Source organism: Nannobrachium achirus (genome assembly GCF_963921795.1).
Source record: "Nannobrachium achirus genome assembly, chromosome: 9".
Classification (NCBI taxonomy): domain Eukaryota; kingdom Metazoa; phylum Chordata; class Actinopteri; order Myctophiformes; family Myctophidae; genus Nannobrachium; species Nannobrachium achirus.
Window position 1 is genome coordinate 29,061,143 of NC_137818.1, and position 21,062 is coordinate 29,082,204.

At 42.7% G+C, this 21,062-nt stretch overlaps 1 protein-coding gene across 1 annotated transcript; it reads right to left on the bottom strand.

Annotated features, from left to right (window-relative positions):
- Window positions 1–6,848: 6,848 nt before the first annotated feature.
- On the bottom strand, window positions 6,849–20,830 carry klhl17 (kelch-like family member 17; the record flags this gene model as incomplete). The annotated part of the gene is made up of 11 exons (XM_080733469.1): window positions 20,602–20,830; window positions 18,450–18,571; window positions 16,836–17,057; window positions 13,419–13,535; window positions 12,766–12,979; window positions 11,894–12,038; window positions 11,539–11,706; window positions 10,871–10,959; window positions 9,932–10,005; window positions 9,498–9,679; window positions 6,849–7,077 (listed from the first exon to the last, which is right to left on the bottom strand). The coding sequence occupies exons 1-11, from the start codon at window positions 20,813–20,815 to the stop codon at window positions 6,849–6,851; spliced, it is 1,776 nt and encodes a 591-aa protein (XP_080589595.1). The 5' UTR covers window positions 20,816–20,830.
- Window positions 20,831–21,062: the final 232 nt, after the last annotated feature.

Consider the following 21,062-nt stretch of genomic DNA (forward strand, 5'->3'; position numbering starts at 1 on the left):
ATAGTTGGGTATGTAGGAGATGGTATGTCATAAATAAGTATTTTCTTGTGAAATGGTTAAAAAACTTCAAACTTCTTCCTCCTGCAGACTGACCTGGACTTGGGGTCTGGGTGGCACCCAGTGGGTGGCACCACCGGCTTCAAATGCTATCCCTTTGAATGGATTGATAGCATTTGAAATGGGTGCACTGTGGTGCCATCATTGCCCCCTGCGACATACAGCATTCCTCCTGCGCTGCTGTGTCGACTCAGCTCAGGCAAACAACATTAACCACTTTGGGCCTTGCAGCCCTATTTTGGGCATGCCATTAGGCTATAGATAGGCTATGTGAAAAGTGGTTAAAGCACAATTTTCACAAATATGCTGTTCACCCTCCACATGTTTTGATTGACTGATTGAATACTTTATTTGTCAGAAATGTAAACAGCACGGTGATACAGTAAGACAGTATGGCTAAAACGATAACAAAAAAGGCCCGGGGAATCTGCATTGTGGTCTTATATTTAGGCTATTCAATTCATCAACTTATCATAGGATATTAACACATTAACACGTCATCAACAAATACAAAGAAACAACTCTATTCAAAAGGAGACAAAGTAAAAACGGCAGTGAATGGCACCTCCTTGTTGTTGATGTGACCTGGAAGACAAATTAGAGTTTACTTTTATTTACTGATTTGATAGACTATGCTAAATGAAATTAGGGTAACTAGGTGTCTTTTCTTGTTTTTGTCCACTAGAGGTCTGTCTTGCTCTTAAAATCAGAGTCTGCTCACACGAGCATCCATTAGTGAATTATAATTGTGTTTCTGTTTCCACCACAATTTATGTCATATAGGCAAAAAAAAGAAAAATAGAAGATAGAAACCTTTTATATCATTTCTCTATTCATTTTAAAAACTGTCCCTGAGTAGTAAATAATAAAATTACCAAAACATTTTTTGAAAGTGAAATATCCCTTTCATTTGGTAGAATATGAATTGTCTGTCACATTCTTGGGTGCTTTGGTGAAATGACATGACTCTTAAATGCGTGCAGAATCAGATACATGTTTGTGCATCAGATTATTTAAATCAGGTGTCTTCAAAGTTTTTCAGTCCAAGGACCTGTATTAAGTTGTGTTGCACTAAACCTCTTCATTGATTTCATAAATGGCTTTATAGACATGTTTAACAGCACCATCATCAGTGTTTAATGTTAATGTATGTTAGTTAGTTAGTTTGTTTGTTTGTTTAAAAGATATATTTTCTATTAATATGTTGGATTCATGTTTATGTGTATTGTCAGACATTTAACCACTTAAACCCTCAATACTTTATAACTTCACCTTTTGTCCCTCTACAACAGAGGCCAACAGAGGCCATTATCCCCACTATCCAATAATCAGTTCTCTTACCACCACCCACACCCAATTAAAAGTAAGCTTTAATTATTTTATTGTGTATTGTATTGCTTACATAATTTAGAAAATGTCTCATCGATTTACAAATATGATTTTACATTAAACTGGACAGTTAAGATTTTTATGTAATTATTAGCCTAGTTTCAAGGGAGTAAAATATACAGTAATGTAGGTCGCTCCAGCTCATGTCTGTCCATCCGTCACTCTTCCGACATCACTACACCCCCTCCCAGCTCAGAAGGATATAATCCTTGTCCCTTTTATGCCCATATGGAGATCCCTGATGTCATCAATATCATCCCAGCTCAGCAGAAGAATATAGCGACCTGTTCTGACATCACAATGATGTTGCAAATTAATTCCGTCCATGTCTCTTTTATGCCCATATATGGAGATCATCACAGTGCGTGACACCTCATCCCAGCTCATCCATAGTTGGTAACATATATGGCCACATTTTGTCCAACTTAAACGACCAACCGCAACGCGAGTCACACTTGCAAATGAATTCTGTCTTTGTCCCTTTTATTCCCAATTGCCCATATATGGAGATCCCGGATGTCATCAATATTAAGCCCATATCTGGGAATGCCCATATATGGACATAGACCACATTAGACTTGTCAGTCTCATGTGGTCTATGTCATCAAACATCAATGATGTCAGTTGTCAGTCATCTCTATATTTGGGAAAATATGGCCACATTTTGTCCAATTTAAACAACCAACCAGGTCTGTGCATTTTGGTCAAAGTTGATCCCATTAAGTCTTTAAAAGACAAAGAAGCGGCTGCTGTATGTGCACAGAGTGCCATGTGACTGAGGTCAGAGGGTAAAGTGAGAGTGCTCAGCTGTCCATTCAGACCAGTGAGTAATGCTGGGTAGGTGATACTGTATGGTGAAACTATAGCAACACACACATGGTGTTGACATTAAGTGTGTGTGTGTGTGTGTGTGTGTTTTCCACTGCAAGAAGAACTGTAAGAAAACAACGATCACACCTGAAATAATTTTATTCCACTTTATACAGTGTATTGCTCCATTTCACAATAGTGCAAAATTCAATGTTTTTAAGGTTCTTCCTCATAAATAACAAACATATAAATAAACAATATTCATCACATCGAACAACTAAAAAAAACAACTAAAAAACAACTGACAAAGCTACAGTCACATGGACATTGCACAACTGGATAGAACATAAGTTGAGGAAGCTCTCCATTTATTTACAGTTTTGTTCCATAGAATGGAGACCAAGGTCTTATGTGGTTGTGTGCACAATTACCCCTCATGGTCCATTCCTACCTCATACCAGCAATACAGAAGAATAGCATCTGCATAACACAATCATAATTAGGGTTGCTTTAGAGCCGCGTAAGGTCCTTCAAAAAAAGGAAAAAAAGGTCAAACTTCTCAGAAGTTCGGAATGGTATCACTGCGCTACATATTAACTCAATCTATGTTGAAAGACTCAAAATGACCTATGTATTTATTAGGGCATTTCTCCCATCACGTAACTCAGATCAATGTGCAAGTATCAATTCATCGGAAATATAGTTTTCACTTTTCCCATAAATGGTTTGTCAAAATAATAGCTTTGTTGCAGCAAGAAGATGCATGGTTGTGGAGAAGATCGACTTTGTTGAGTACGTTTTGGATCCATTTCAACAATGCAAGGATGAGGTAATGTTACAAGACAGTACTTTGAAGTGCGTTTGAGGAAATGACAGCACCCAGTATTTTAACAGCAATACAGTTGACCATTACTGGTTAGTGTCAAGTGTTAGTAGGCAAACAATTGACATAGGAAATTGTCCTGTGGGTCACAACACTGTATCCGTCATTGTGTCATTTTGAATAGGTGTTGCCCATGGAGCAATTTAGCATTGGCCAACAGGCTAGCAAGTGACAAAAACCTTTAGTTCATAAGTTAGAAGTTGTGGACATGATATGTAAAGTCTTTCATCAAGTCATGCTTGTGGGAGTGAACAAATAACATTTGGAAATGCGCATGAAATTTGAATGATAACAGACCAAGAATTAGCTTGCAATAATCTTTCCTCTTAACTACCAAAATCACAAATCTCAAATGTACAACACTAACTGAAACTGAACAGCTCACTTCTAGATAGACAGCTCTGATACTTCCATTCATGATACTCACATCACTTAAAAATAAAATAAAACTTTTAAGAGGCATTGATGTGGTCCATTTGCTTCACAAAGCATTATTAAAACAATATATTATTCTTTCTGCATGTTATAAATAAGAAATACAATGCAACATAATTATCTCATAAAAAAGGCTCAGTCATTTACAAATTTGAGTAGCATGTAGGACATAGGTTTCTAGCTTGTTGGAGTTCATGCACGTTTGTGATGATGAAGGTAGACCAACATAGCCTGTTACTGCCTCCTAGTGTGGCACAGGAGCACTACATTTTATTCCCTTGGCTGGGGGATTAGCCCTATTCACGGCCCGCACACTCAGCAAATTTATCAGCAACTTCCTGGTGCTGACGTCAGTTTAGAAGGGGAAACTATAACAGAAATAGCTGGACTTAAAGCCAACAAATCATTATTTCGAACGGTAAAGTAAATTATAATGCTTTGTGCCTTTTACTATCTTGTGTTCTTGATCATGCTAGCCGTATTTTATACTTTACTATTCGGAAATTGCATTACATTTGCGATTTCTGTTTTAACTCTATGGGCTTTTAGCAGGGTTTTACCCTTCAAAACGTGACTTCAGCACCGGGGGGATGCTGAGTGGGCGAGCTGTGAATAGGGCTAATTATGCCAGTAAACATGCATGGCAGAACCAGTCTATTCAGCTACATTCTTAAAGTAAAACCATTCACTTTCTCTTTGATTATATTATTGCAAATGAAAAAACTGATATCAAAAGAAAACGCTTGAAAAAAGGTCAAACCAAAAACATTTACAGTACACATGACAAGACCTTTATGTGACCGCCGCGGTTAACGGAAAGAGTGTGTCTTAACACTGGAGTGGTGAGTGAGGAGAGACAGGTGAATGTTTATAATGTATGGGTTTAATCTGTGAACATGGTTGTCTTGGTCAAGAGACAGAGAGCTGTGTGTATGGTAGAGTTATGTGTATGGTAGAGCTGTACATTGGAGCCTCACAAATTCCAGACTAGGTTCAGCACATTCCAGAGTTATTGGCACCCTTTGACGAAGAAGAGTCCAACAGTATGTAGAAAGTTCATTACACAACTATTAGCATTCAGGAGACTATTTAAAAAAAGGCAGTTGGTCTAAATCATGCCATACCTTTGTTGTTACAATTAAAAGCATTGTTATCTCTGCCAGGCTTAATTATGATAATGTTTTTGCCTGTGTGTATGTGAAATATTTGTAGAAATGTTGGAAGTATTTGTAAAAAATATTGCGCCTTTATTTTATAATTTATAATTTGTTAATATCTGTCAGATCGGGGAAAACCTTGCCCAAATATGGAGTCATCATAGATACATCATAGATGAAGACGATCAACGTCATAAACTGGCCACGCTTACTGGCGGGGATACACATTGCGCTTCACTCTGTGAACCTGTCCAGTTTTATAGATATAAATATAGTCCCTCAAGATTAATGTGTATTTTTAATTTTTAAAAGCCTCAATGGTGTTAATTTGCACTGAATGAATCTCAGTAGTGAACAGTGTGAATAGACTATGTAAGTCTTAAGTAAAAACCATGCTCCTAGGATCACAAAGATCTAAAAAATCCCATGGACCTTTTTTTATTTTGAAATTTAAATAATTCTATAACTTGATGGTACCCAGAAGTGAGCTTGTACACCTGCTATTCGTTCATGCTGTATTAATTTTTTTTTTCTGGTGACCCCCTGAAACCCCCCAAGAACCCCACTTTGAGTACCACCGATTTAGTTTGCCAGTTCTCGGTTGTTTCATCAAACAATGTTAATACAGAAATAAACAAATCCAATGCAACACAACATGATGTTGCTTCGGTGGCCTGAGAATTGTAGTCAATTTGTAGTCTTTTATTTTCTTACTCTTTGCATAAATTAGTAACTTTTTAACAGTCAGTTGATACTTAATAACCTAATGAGTAAAATGCCCAGACTCATTTAAAAAAAGAAAGTCTATGGGATTTTGAATGGGAAAAAAATCTTCATGATCCAAGGTTTGTGGTTTGAATCGGTACTCTATTTTCCTGGTATCAGAGGGAATACATTGATTCTGATACAATACCTTAATGCTACACTTCAATACATTTTAGGCCAAGATCTCTTTATCTGGTTCTTTTCTTGTGGCACCACCTCATCTTGAGAAACCTCATCCAAGTTGATATCCATTTTTTTGTACATACAGTTCAATAGTTCATAGTTAAGTAGGGTGAGAACTGCGGTCTTTTAAATGAAATGTTAAATATGCATTACATCGTACATAAGAATGATTTGTTTAGAAAGTGCCTGTAAATTACTTTTCCACCATTTTTTTCCATCCAAGTTTAGTTTCTCTTTTTTAACATACAAGTTTAGCATCTCTTTTTTAACGTCCAAGTTTAGCTTCTCTTTTTTAACATCCAAGTTTAGCTTCTCTTTTTTAAATCTTTTTTTTCTTCAATATTTACATTTTATCCCCATTTTAATCGTTATGCTAATTTCCCCCATGTACGTACAGTATAGCTTGGCAAGCCAGCCTCATACTGAGCATTAACTCGTTCTTTCCAAGGAATGAGTGAGTGCAGTATCAGGGCTGGCCAGGCTACAGTATAGTCCCCATCACTGACAATCCCTACTGTTGGACTTGGGGCGACCCCGTATCCTCAGATACAAAGAGTCACCAGCTGCTTCTTTACACCCGAGTGAGGAGTTTCAGTGTGAGGGCCGAACACATGTGGAGGAACACCACTATCCCTCCCAGTTCTGCTCCCTTTTGGACAGGCACCGTAACCCAGTGTAAGAGTCACAATAGTGTAGTGGCAAAGATTGCCCTCTCCTGCCAGCTTCTCGGCCACTGCCAATTGTGTTTGTTACAGCGCCTGGCCAAGTCAGGGGCAGTAACTTTACCCATCCCACTCCCCATTTTGTTACTACCCAAGTTGTAGTTAAAGTTCATTGATTGTTTTATATATTATATACTTTATATTATATTTCATAGTTTTGTTCAGTCATTACTAAAAAAAGATGCCAACAATTCTGGAGTGCACTGCATACCAGAACAGGAACACCATCTTACTTTAACCGTCCGATCCTCTTCCTACATTTCATCATCCTCCCTCCCTCCCTCTTCCCCAATCTCACTCTTCCTCTCCCCACAACCCCTCTCTTCTTCTCACCCTCTCTTTCTCTCTCCATCAAACAGAGCAGTTGCGTCTCTTCCCAGAGCCAGTCTGGGCAGTTGCAGCAGAGGCAGGGGCAGGTGCTGAGGTTAGCCGGGCGGTGACCCCGTGTCAAAGGCTGGTGGAGGAGACTGAGAGGGTGGGCGAGGAGGGAGGTGGGAAGTTGAGCAGCTCCAGCACGGCCACACCCACGCTGCTGCGGCGCGTGAACATGCAGGAGGCCGCCACCCACTTGTTGCTGCGCGGGTTGTACTTCTCGATGGAGTTGAGGCTGGAGCTGCCGTCGTTGCCGCCCACCGCGTACAGCCAGCCGTCCATGGCCACCAGGTCGTGGGTGCTCCTGAGGAAAAGCAGGGGAGAGGATGAGTCACATTTGGTTCAGATGGAACACCTTGATACAAAACTGACAGTCCTTGACACACACACACACACACACACACACACACACACACACACACACACACACACACACACACACACACACACACACACACACACACACACACACACACACACACACACACACACACACACACACACACATATATATATAAAGTTCAAGTTTTGCATCTGTAGGTGTGTCTATGACACAGATATGTCCATATTTGGAGGCTGGTGACAGGGCACGAAGCCCATATTCTAAAGTGCTGCTTTATCTGCTGAAATTAAGGCTGGCCCCAAAAGTCATGTTTGTTCGTTACATTGTTCTTCGGATGTTAATTATAAGGTTCGGTTGTTTACTTATTTATTTATGTTCTTTCTTGTGACTTACATGGCTACTCTTTCTGCACTCTTCTCTAGCCATCCCGTATAATGGGGATCCGGAAACGGTCTGTGTATGTGCATGTACGCATGTTTGTTGTGGTGGAGACGTGACATTATAGTGCACAGTGTTTTGGATGGTGTAAACGGAGTCTCTCAGCAACGAGATAAACACTGCTGAGTAACACTATGTTTTATTCATGAGGCTGCAGTGTCAACTGTTGTCAGGTTTCTCTGCTCCTACCCTGGGTTATTAGCCGCTTTTTACACAGCCTGTTCAAGGTTCAGGAATGCCGTTATTCCCCCTCGCTGTTCTGAATAAAAAAGGTACGGACATGGAATAGGGGGCATTGTTGTGCTGCCTTTGAGCTGGCAACGGAGGTAGTCACAGAGCCAAATCTGTTTGAAAGGCACAGCCAGAAAAAATGTAAGTTTAAAAAAAAAAGAAAGTCACAGCCAGAAAGGCACGACAGAGGTTACAGACATGTCCGTGCTCCTTTGACATGACATCGATACATCTATTTACATAACACAACCTGCTGTCATAGAAGATCGTATTTTGATGGAAAAATCAATTAGCCTAGACTAAATGAACAACAATACATACATCTTTTGAACAAGAATTTTGTGAGTATCTCCATATTTTTGTAAATGTATGCTATGAAGTCTACCGACAGCCATCATCTCAAGTTGTGCGTGCATGTGTGAGAGGAAAACGAAAAGAGAGCGAGACTAACAGCCTTTTATGTCGCTCTGGAAAAGAAAATGTTTAATTACTGGAGGTTCTGTGGCTGCGGTCTGCTACTTTGTCAGCACATTTCGTGAAATAAATTCATAGAAAGGCTACAGTCGTAAATATGTCGAATCTACCGACAGCAGCTGTCATCTCAATCAGCATAATGCTAGACGCTGACGTGTTACACATCAAGCCTGATACCTCTAAATCACTAACACTGCTAGTGGGAATTTGACACATCAGTATGTCAAACAATTTAGACATTAAAGCCCCCAATGTTTCTAGTTGTGTATGTAGGAGGAGATGGTATGACACATTATTGTCTCCACCAGCCGAAAGGCATAGGGAGACTATGTTTTCGCTCCTGTCCGTCCGTCTGTGCGTGTGTCCGTTTGTGTGTCCTTGGCCCTGCATTTTTCATATCTGCCTTTTATAGCGCCACCAATCATGCAAATCAGTACACAGTATCTCTATAGACGGATCTGTCCCATATTCCATCCTAATTGGATTGTATTGGATCGGGGGCTTCCAAAGTTTGCAGGATTGGTCCATTTTGAATAAAATGACTAAAAACATTAACGCAGTTTGTGATTACAGAGATATTCTGCACTCACATTCCCACTAGGTCAAGGAACAAATGCCACTCTTTTCACATTGGCCTCTTACAGCGCCATCAGCAGGTCGGCTTTTGCCAAACGAATTTTTGGAACAAAACGCCTCAAATCATGAATGCAGCGTCACGTTGCCGTTTAAGGCCAAAGAAGACATGGCACCCTTTTCACATTTAACGCCACCAGGACCCACCTGACCTGGCGGAGACCTGTGCTCGGAAGAGTACTGCTTCTAGTTTATTATTTTCGTGTGAAAAACTACTGGTTGCGACCGTCAGGTCGCAGTTACTATCAAAACCTCCACCGGCTGTCAGTCATTCAGTCAGTCTGTCCGTCACGTCACACTTTTGCCCTACTCATATCTCCGCCACCATTGCCCCTATCCATGCCAAACTTTTCACACAAACTCCTTGGCTACCAAACCACAACCTCCACCCTCATCTCTCACATCCCTCTTCTAGCGCCACCATGAGGCCGATTCTTGCAAAACACATTTATTTATGGACACTGCTCCTACAGCAACCAATGCCACTTACAGGCCAATTTGTGTATGCATGCGACCTGACGGTCGCTTATCTCCCGCTTAGGGAGTCTTACTGGTGTTTAAGAGTAGTAAACCATTGGTAAACCTTCTCAGTCATGCAGACTGACCTGCGGATGTTCATGGGGGCCACTCCCTCCCAGGTGTTGTTCTTGGGGTTGAACCTCTCCACAGAGTTGAGGCAGCTGGTGCCATCGTTTCCCCCGGCGACGTACAGCATGCCCTCCAGCACGGCTACTCCTGCGCTGCTGCGTCGACTCAGCATGTTGGCGATGGCGGTCCACGTGTTGCCCTGCTCAGGTGAAGAACACATTAAAGCACACGATTGTGTGACACTGACACACAATGCTGTTCACCCTCCATGTGGTTGTTTGGGGGGGGGGGGGTGTTTAAGGAGAGCCGATCCTCCATCAAGAGTAGGGAGGTAAAGAAGGAGAAAGGCAGAAGAGAAAGTCCTCTGGTGCGATTCAAACAGGCCAGCCAGGACAAATGTCACCATAGGCGAGCGTACACAAATAATCAGCACAGAGATTCAAATGTTTACCTGGGGGTCATATTTCTCTACTGTTGCGAGGTGTGAGGAACTGTCGTAACCTCCAACTGCATACAGGCTACCATCTGGAGAGGAACAAGGAGTGAACGTTGTTTGAGGAAAATGTGAAAAATGTAAATATTACCAGGAGAACGAAACCCTGCTGACTCCCCCTTATCAAATCAAGATTAAAAAGTCAGAATAAAATGCAGAAATAAATGTAGACGGATAGATCAGACCATTCGTTGTTGCCCGAGTTTATTTAACAGAGGGTAGGCTTATCGGACTGAACCGAAGGCTTAGATAATAAGAAGGGCAACGACCAATGCAGAAATCATTCAAATTTGTTCACATACCCATAGCATTATGACAAGGACAACGCGGAGATAGGACTTTTGATTGACACTAATAAATTGACATTTATACCAGTTCATTTATACCAGAGGAAGTACCTCGTGAACAAAATGGTACAGCCATAGTCCAGCTGGGAGACATACCACATGAGTTGCCGTGAATTTTGCCATCCACATCTTAACCACTTAAAACCTATATACTGCAATGTATTTGACTGGGTTCCCCCAGGGGTCTGTGCTTGGTAATTTCCTTTTCCCCTCCATTCTTTACCCCTCCTGTCTACACTAAATGTCTGCCAAAAATAACTGATCTACAAGCCAACAATACATCGTGCAGCAAGCTTTTAGATCTTACATTTTTTCCAAATGCTCACCTATTTCCAGACTGTTCCCCTATTATGACATGCCCAGAATAGGGAATAGGGTTCATGTGGTTAAGTTCCTTAAGTAGCGAGGTCGCTCACGGTGGAGTAAGTGACACATAGTACAGACGCATAGCCTTGTGCTAACAGTGTTTTTCAGAAGAGAAGGTCATGTGTGTGTGTGTGTGTGTGTGTGTGTGTGTGTGTGTGTGTGTGTGTGTGTGTGTAGCTCCTACCCAGAGTAGCTACACGAACATATCTCCTGCGCGTGCTCATGGCAGCAATGGAGGTCCACGTACTGGTCAGAGGGTCATACCGCTCTGCACTGTAGGGATGCAGAATGTGGGGAGAAATTACATCAATCAGGCTGCAATTCACACTGATGACATTTATTTTACGCTTATAGTTCCAGAATAGAGCAGTCCAGGGAGGACATATTGTACCACGGAGGAGAGGTTAGCATCTTCCTGGTTCAATACAGTACTTCAGGGGATTTCCCAGTTAGTTCTGCCCTCTCTGGCTGAAGGTGTGCCAATTAGGGAAAAATCACACCCGTGTGAACTGAGCGGTGGTTTACCCCCCCCCCCCCCCCCCTTCCCCCCTGTGTGTGTGTGTGTGTGTGTGTGTGTGTGTGTGTGTGTGTGTGTGTGTGTGTGTGCGTGTGTGTGTGTGCCTGGTCTGGCCTGGCCTGAACAACAGCGCCCCTCCCTTAACATGTGTGGTCATAAAAGGTACTGCAGGCCTGCAGGCTACATACAGACACACACGCACACACACACGCACACACACACACACGGCCACGTATAGGAGACGGTGTAACCACCGCTCAAAAAAATCAGATGGTGTCACATTAGGCTGCTATGAAAACACAAGTGACCAAGATGGTGCCAGTGTGTGTGTGTACCTATTGAGACAGGAAGCTCCATCGTAGCCCCCAGCAGCATACAGCAGCCCATGCAGAACCGCCACGCCCAGACAGCTCCGCCGCGTTCCCATGGAAACCTCTGGTTGCCAAGAGTTAGTGACCGGGTCATAGGATTCCACGGATGCCAGGTCTGATGTGCCATCGTACCTACACAGAGGACGATTATGGACGTTAGTGGACCATATTCACCCCACCGGGGGGGGAAAAAAAGATGCATTATCAGAACACAGAACATGTATTTTAACACACTGATTGCCAGGCACCCATTAATTATTAATTAGTTAGATCATTACTGTAAGGGTCAAGGGTCAGTCCGTCGACGGGTGCCACTCACCCTCCCACAGCATATAGTCGGTTGCCGATGGCCGCTACACCCACCCGAGCCCTCCGAGTGGACATGGAGGACACCATGTGCCAGCGGTCTGTCCTGGTGTCGTAGGCCTCACAGTCTCCATGGATGGCAAACAAGCTGCCTCCACCTACAGCAGGTTTAGTAAAGTTTATCAGTTGAGATCTCTGTGTCTATGAAGGACAGAGTAGTATAGAGCAGTGTTTCTCAAACTTTTACTTTTCAAGGTCTCCCCTTAACTCTGACAGTACACAAATGCCCAATTTGTATACTGTTAAGAGTTGCAGACTTGTATGGGTCAATTTAGACCCCCATAAAGGAACCCACAAAGTCCCTGGAAAGGAATCCACTTTGAGAACCACTACTACAGAGGAGTAAATATGCTTTTTGTTTGTGTTAATGCATTTGTACAATACATGTACTGTAGCTAGATGCCCAAAATAAAAAGGAGGGATTCAATGGATACTGGAAGCAGTGTCCTTGAGGCTGTGTTAAGGTGAGCATTTCCTGGCATGGTTTAAAGTTAAGCAATTAGCAGCCCATTCCCAGGGTGCATTTGCAATGAAAATATATTGTGCAAAATTAAATATGGAACCGTGGCATTAGTATAAAATTTGTAAAATCAGCAAGAGAAACCATATTGTGGGGACCTTGGTACAATCTGTTTGATGTAGGGGTGCAACAGATAATCTAATTAATTGATTAAATCAATTTATAGAAATGCCTGAATAATCATATCACAGCTAAACAGCATGAGAAGAAGCCGAATTTCTTTTATTTGGGCATTTAGCAGTAGGTCATGTTATTGTGAACCGGTGAGAGTGTACCCTAGTGGGTACCTTCGGGAGCACACTGACCAACGGCAAAGAGTACAGGGCTAGCGCCCTCACAGCGTCGCGGGCGCGTACGGCAGTTGCTGAGCACGCCCCTCTGCTCGGGCATCAGGTGGTACTTCAGGGCCTCGATCAGCAGGTCCTTGCACTCCGAGTGGTGACGCACCAGCAGCTCGGTGTCCACGTTGCTCATCAGGAAGTCTCGCCTCAACAGTGGCAGGCGCACGCACTTCATCAGCTGTGGGTGAGCACAGGGCGGGATGGATGGGGGGTGGAAACGTTTGAGAAAGGAGGAGAGTTGGAGCGGTCCGGTTGAGCTCACAGCATGATGTTGTACATAATGTAGTGAATGAGGTAGGTAGAGAGAAGCTGCAGTCCAAATGTGCTTTGTTTGTATATTGTGAATTCAAACCAAGGAAATTGTATCACACACAATTCACATACACTTGGGTGGAACTGTTTGTACATTCAAGTAGGGTTTTGCAAAGTAGGCTTATTTTCATAATCTATGAATCTGTAAAAAACAAAACAGTATGTGTGTGTCTGTGTGTGTGTGTGTGTGTGTGTGTGTGTGTGTGTGTGTGTGTACACACACACATATATATGATTGATCTATTGTAGACCATTTTTACGACCGATTATTTGATTGAACTAAAATTGTAACATTCAAGTCATACCCAGGGTACGTGTTGCCTACGTCCATCTATGTCATGTTTGACCCAGCTCAGCACGGCCCTGTACACTTCCTCTTCTGACGGCACATTCAGGTTGTCACTGGAGATCAGATCCAACACCTGGATGAAGAATCACAGCACATAGGAAAGAGGCAGGTTATATAATAATAATGTGAGCGCTACCCTTTCAAAACCACACCATGCCAGCATCAATACATCTCCTCATTGTCTATTCACAGCTTCAGCCTTATATTGTGCATAAACCATTTTCCTGTAAGTGGCTTTATTTTCGTTAACATTCTCTACAGTTACGATGAAACAAAAAAACGTTTAGCAAATAATGCTTAGCAAATAGCTCCTGTTAAAATGACTTAATTTTCTAGAGTAACATTTCGAGCAACACGGCTCCCTCTCAGACACAGACATGTTGCTCAAAACGTCACTCTAGCAAATTAAAAATCCTTTTAAATGGGGGCCATTTGGTGTGCAGATTGTTCCGTTTCCAGCACCCATCTCATTTGGTCTTGATTAATTAAAATGTTACTGAAATTACTCGAACCTACATAAATAATTCAGTCAATGTTGGCTAGACATGCATGTTAATAATAGGTCATGAAAATGTGAATTTAATTCATAATTCTAACTTTTCTGGGAACAATCTATTTATTTTATTGAGCCACCACATCTCTGTATAAACGTGGGTGGTTAATATTTAGTATACCAGCTAAGTGTGGTATGGTCTGTGGCGTGCTGCAGTCACAGAATGGCGAGTCGCCTGGCTGGCACCTTTCCCAGAATGGGCCAGGCTGGGCGGGGACACAGTGGCCAGCTGCTGTTGCCTGCCCAGATCAGGGCAATAGTTAGCAGCCTCACAGGAACAGCATCCACTAATCCTCTTGTCACACAGAGGAACACTGCTACCACCACTACTGTTGCTACTGCCCTTCTCTGCAGCCCCCCGCCTGCAGTATGTGCATGCACATACTGTAGCACATTAACTCAAAGAGTAAGGCCAGGTTTTAGTGTAAAAATGCTTGTTCCATCCTTGTTCTATTTGCAGTTCAAGTCAGGGATGTGTGATATATTTTTATTTTTTTCTACTCCAGTGAATACCTATATATCGTCGTTGTCGGGTGGAAACCTTGTATGTCCAAAACCGTTCGTTTTGCATTCATCATTTAAAAAAAAATGTAAACTAGTGAAAACAGCCGATCTACAAGCACACAACGCCTCGCGTCGCGAGGCGTTGTGTGCTTGTAGATCAGCTGTTTTCACTACTTTTGTGCGACGGCCTTGTACGATGAAGCAGGGCTTTACTTTGCGAAAGAACGTACACATTTGAAGCTTGGAGATACGAGGTTTCTACCCAACACAACAGCGACGATATATTAAACAGAGCTTAACATGCTGTATTCTCAACTGTGTACGCACATGTAATGCCACAGTATATCTGAACACCACACCACCAGACCACCACCAGTCTCGGCAGAGTGCCTTTATGCTATGTTGCTTCCCTTAAAGTCCATGGGAGGAAATAAGGGGGCATGTTATAGCTCTGTGTGCTCAAAGTTGCTAGGAGCTGCTGGCAAATAATCCAGCTCTGGTGCAGAGCTCTGATGGGCACACAACAGCTGCAGGAGTAGGGAGGGGCCCTAAACTAAATAAAGGAGTGAGAAAACAAATAGAACAAGACATTTAAACAAAGACTGGACTGGTCTATTTTCAAACTGCATTTATGCAGCTTTGCGTCTGAAACTTTCCTGTACATGATGTGACTATGGCCCAATGCTCCAACAGCAGAACCGGTCTGAGGACCTAAGAGGACATGCTGTTGCAGTGATAAGCTGATCATTTGAAACGTCATGGAGCACAGTCTCTTTAGACATGTGGGGATTTGTTAATGAGGTGTAAAAGATAAGAGAACACAATGTCGCCAACTTTTGGCCTTCCACATTTTTTCACTGCCATACAACTGTAGCGTCACGGCCGGGAGGCGAACCCGGGACCCAGATTTGCCAGGTAAGCACGCTGACCAGTCAGCCAAAGTGCCAGGCACGTTGGCGAGAGCGAACGCACATACCGTATAGCCTACAGTCGTCCCCTCTACCTGGAAGCGCGACCACGCGCGCCGGCCAGGATCTAAGATCGACTTTGAAACCGGGGGGTTCAAACGCAACTCAGGGGGGAACAGTCGTCGACTACTAGCCGGACAGGTCTACACCGCCGCCGGGGATGAATACTTCCCCTCTGTACCGCTGCCACCAATGTAGCGTCACGGCCGGGAGGCGAACCCGGGACCCCGATTTGCCAGGTATGCGCGCTGACCAGTCAGCCAAAGTGCCAGGCACGTTGGCGAGAGCCAACGCACATACCGTATAGCCTACACAACTTCCCAAAGGGCTTCTACCACAGCAAATCATGTGAATGAGATGGACACTTACAAAGGTTCACTACCTCAGATGAGTAAACATGGTTAAATATGAGGATAGCACAGAGCACAATGGCTGCTGTGAAAAACGTCACTAGCTTATTTTAATTACTGCTGGCAGCACATGACCCTCAGCACAGCCACTGCCGAGCATGGTTGATGAATAAGTGATGAATAAGACCAAGCTAAAATGGCGTTCTAGATAAGGTACTGCATGGCATCACCGTGTGACGACTAAACCACAAGAGACGGTGATTGACGCAGAGAGTTGAGGTAGCCGAGATCCTGTCTTAATGAATAAAAGAAGATGAAAACTGACTGTCCATTTTAACTGAGAGTATAAAATAAACCTGGTCCATTTTTACAAGCTCAGCATTAAATTAACTCTAATAATAATTTTGCTGTGTACTTCACTTCTGTTTCCCATTTTGAGGAGTCTGGAGTGAGTGAAAAGTGGGAAGGTTTAGAACACAACCAGCTGTGATCATATTAGTGTGGAAATGGGGATTAACAATATGACGAATTTAAACTAAGCTCATGCTAATGTACCACACATCTGTTCATCTTTTTTGGCAATCCACCAAGCGACTAAGGGGATTAAAGGAGGGCTTCTCATTTAGTCTCGGACTGAAACACTGTATACTGTAACTTAAAGTTATTTAACCACAAACGACAACAATCCACTCTGAAGGATTGTAGCAAAACACATTCATGATCCCTGGCACGGAATGACAAAAATACATAGAAGAAAACTCAAAGTCAATCACAAAATTGGCCACTTGATAGATAATTTAGTATCACAGGCGCTGAAAATAATCATTGGCTGTGAACAAACAGAAATAAGAAAAGCTTTCCACAGTTAAAATGGACCAGCATCAGAGTGGTGACTGGTACCAATCTCTCACGATGACTACGCCACATTTGAACAATAAAACCACAGACTACATCAGCAAGGGATTCTGTGAAGACTGTGGAGTCCATGACAGTGTTACCTGTTTCAGTGGCAGCAGCATGAACTCCTCTGTCTTGGACACTTCCACAAAGTGCTGCAGGACATATTTGTGGGCCGACTTGAGCAAATCACTGCACGAGTGTGTGTCTGCAAAGCCACGGATTCCCAAGCAGTTGGAGGGGTCCAGCTGGCTGAGGAGAAACTTACAACAGGCGTCCCGCACCCCGTTGAGCTGCAGCAGGCTAGCTGCTGGGAGTAAAGTCTAGGGAGAGGAGCAATTATGGGACATGTACCGACAGCTTTAATAAAACATCAAGTCTGCTTTTGCCTGTTCTGTTGAGATATAATGGGCCTCATTCACCAACCTGCTCGTACATTTCGTGTATATCTTGGTCGTACATTTTGTGTATATTGCATACGCCAATTCTGAAGTGCAATTCATGATGCCTGAAGAAGGTATACGTGACCGAAACATTGACCGAAATTGTGCGAGTGCAGACAGTGTGCAGCAGTGCAGGTAATTGTATTTTATTCTCGAAGTGCAATTCACGAAAGGGTATGCAGAGCCTTAATTTGTGCAGATCACAGGTGTATCTAATTTTTGTTTGTACGTCAAAGGTATGCTCCCGTGGAGATCATTTGCATTGCTCCACCTCGCTCACCTTTGCCGAGTTAAAAAGATGATGCTGGAATCCTGCCACATATCCTCCACTGTCCTATATCGGAAATGGAGTAATGGACACAGCTACATTTCATCCATACATTTCACATCATCAGATGGTCAGACTGTGTTCATGTGATGTGGTCAATGAAAGTCCTACACGCGAAATTGTGACCACACTTGCAGAAGCGGCAAACACGCTGATGGACCTCAGCTTTAAATGCGTCAACTGAAAATGAATAAAATCAGTTGCATTTGCATCATGCGTCTATAATAATAATATGCATCCAAGCAATAGATCGTTTGACATCTTTCTTTTGTGATGTGAATATGTGATGTGAACAAATGTTGGGCCAAAATATTTTTATTTGAGGTTTGGCACAATTCTCCCTTTGTTAGCGTTCTGGTCCCTGACTGACCAACCAGCAGGCTCTATCTGCCTTTTCCCACCCTGGTTCTGCCTTTTTTATGTTGAATTTGCTAAAACATAATTTTTGGAGAAATACAAACTTTTAAAAACATGCCGAGTCACTATACTGCCACTGAGCAGCTCCATTTTACTGAAACCAAGTTTGAAATTAGAATTGAACACACAGAATAACAATACGAAGCAACTGAAGACCAATGGGTGTGAAGAGGGGCGGGACAACGGGCGGGACTTGACAAAGGATGAATTGTTGATTTTGTATGAAGAATAAGGCACTCTAATGACATACGCAAGCTTTGGTCCGCAAGTCTGTTCCCAAGCAGATGTAAGTTTAAGTGTATGTCCGTCAAAAATCATGGACAAAAAAAGATTGATGAATCAGACTCAATAACGTGGGAAGTTGCGTATATGCACATACCTACAAAGTACAAAATACTGTATGTGCGGACCCGAGCTTAGTGAATGAGGCCCAATGGGCATTTTCTTCATTGGAGCAGATAATGGCCAGGAAAACACAAGCTTAAAAAAAAGAAAGAAAAGAAAACCAAAGAAACATCTTTCCCTACCTGGACATTGCCTTCCCCCACCACTATCTCAGCTGTGTAAGAATACTGGACCAGCTGTTCCAAAGCCTGGGAGTCGATGTCATGGAGGGTCACATGGGTCTGTCGACTCTCTGACATTTCATCTGTATGAACACATAGGACACGTGTTGTCAAATCTATAATGAGACAATTGAGAAGTGTTGAGCATGTAATTTTCAAGATTCAAGAATTGTATTTTTGCATCCTACCAACTATAGCGTCAAATCCTTGGGTTTCGGCTCCCTGACATTGCAAAATAGCAAAAATAGCTTAACAGTAGCAGTGATAATAGTACTCAAGTGGTGGCTTAGCCACCAGGGCTTCTCAAGCCAACCAGGTTTAATAATTTAAAAAGGACCATTAGTCTTATAATTGGGATTTCAAAAGGCTCACTTACATATTTTTTTTTAATCAATGCGTACTAGTAGCAGCTGTCAGAAATGCATTTTAATTAGCCTTCATTATGGAGATAAATCTACTGAATTCATTGAGCAATGTCCTTTCATCACACTGACGTAGGTCAACTGAACTCCAGATGTACAGCTGTATTACTCAGTATTATAATCTTTTTAATCTAGGGTAATGTTTTGAAAATAATAATTTAAAACTAAATGTAGGAAACAAAAACTTACGTTAGATTTTCACCACTTTCACCATTATTTTATGCTTAAACTATTAAAGAATAGCAAATATACAAGCTCGATGGCGCGCTGCAAGCTTGTAGATCTGCTATTTTTGAAAAATGGTGAAAATGTTTGCAAATCTTTAAAGATATACATTTTTAAAGCAAACTTTTGTAAATCTTTGCTTCTGGGGGGGTCCCTGGAACAGAATATTTTGAGATGGGGGTCAGTGGTCAAATACATATATTTCTAGGGATTCTTTTCTCTATTAAAAAGGTTTGAGCACCACTGATCATAGAAACATACGTTTTTCAGAAAACCCATAAAAAAAAGAAAACAAGACATTTTTAGGCATTTGTCAGGCCTAAATGGGTTAAGGGACCCACAAAAATGTGTCTGCGACCCACAATTGGGTCCCGACCCAGTGTTTGGGAAACGACCCAGTGTTTGCTCTAAGCCAGTCTTCTGGGTCTCTGGAGGGACACATAAAGGTCTATTCTGAGCTGCAGGAGGGTTTAGGAAGGAGTCTGAGACGCACACCTCATGTGACCACCTGCGACCCAGACAGGAAGAGAGGATGCAAGAACACCACAAGGAGGAAGGAAGCGCTGATGCTGAAAGGATAAGGAAGCTACCAGTAGTTTCCCGCAAATAAGCGGCCATTAAAAATGATTATTTATAAATAAATCACTCCTCACCGACAAAACAAAATGAAGCACAGATTGATGTCAGGACAAGAAACATTTGAGACATGCCACCTGCTAAAAAATGGTTTCCAGGTGGCGTGGGAGGAGGAAATTGTCATTTTAGGACACCAGAAGCACAGCGGTAAGCAGTAATGCCTAACTCATCCTCTGTCATACGACAGTGTCCTGTGCGGAAAATAGTAGATCTACAAACTTTACAACACATGGCATCAGTTATGTTCGATGGGGACATTGTACATCGATACTATACGATCAGACTTAACCCATTTAGGCCTGACCTAAGTTTTCTGAAAAACAATATTATTCAAAAATGTGCCTACAAAAACAATTGTGTTGCTACATACTGTACATGTACTGTAATACACTAAATAGTGTTCCCGGCCTGAATGGGTAACTCATTGTCTGCTCTATCACAAGTTTCCCCGAGTTATTCCCGTACTCTGACGCTGCCACGCCCGAGTTTCCTGAGTTTTTGGCGGTTTTTTACTTCCTTCTATCTACTAGGCATGATCTCGATGTTGCATGTTTGACCCCCATAACAACCCCATCTTTCAAACATGGCAGCCATGTTTGTTTACATTTGAAGAAAACAATGGCTCATGAATGCCTGAACGGATTTCCAAGCGGATTCTTTTGTTTGAAAAACCTGTGAACGGCATGCACACACGTGGTGCATGATCTGTGCATTATTATTATTATTATTGTTATTATGGGTTGATTTTGGCATCCTGGCACTTTGGCAGCCATTTTTAAAATGCAGCGAATGAGTTAACAGAGACAGGCTTTAGTGGCGCTTGAACTTACTGGTAAACATGGCGTGGAAGTAAGGGCTGCAGGAGGCCAGCACCACCTTGTGCGCCTTGATCTCCTTCTGGGAGACGTGGAGGACGATGTCGCACAGCAGGCCACGCTGTCGCATCCTGTTCATGGACACGAAGGAGTCGTGGTAGTGCCGCTTGGAGTTGTGCGAGATGCTGTGGCCGTCGCGGTTGAGCAACTGCATGCCCCCCTCCATCATGGTGCCCGTTGTGGCGGTGGCCGGCGCTTGCCTGGGCCTTACGCTGGACAACTGGAAATGCAGAAGCGGAATTCATGTTAATGAACTGAAAGGTTTGTGAAACTAGATGAATGGGTGCATTAACCACATGAACTCTCTCTCGCATCCCTATTCTGGCGATAACAATTGCCGAAAATACCAGATCTGCAAGCTAATGTTTTTTGCTGAAGAGATTTCGTATAGAGCGAGAAAAGTAGGGGGCCAAGTA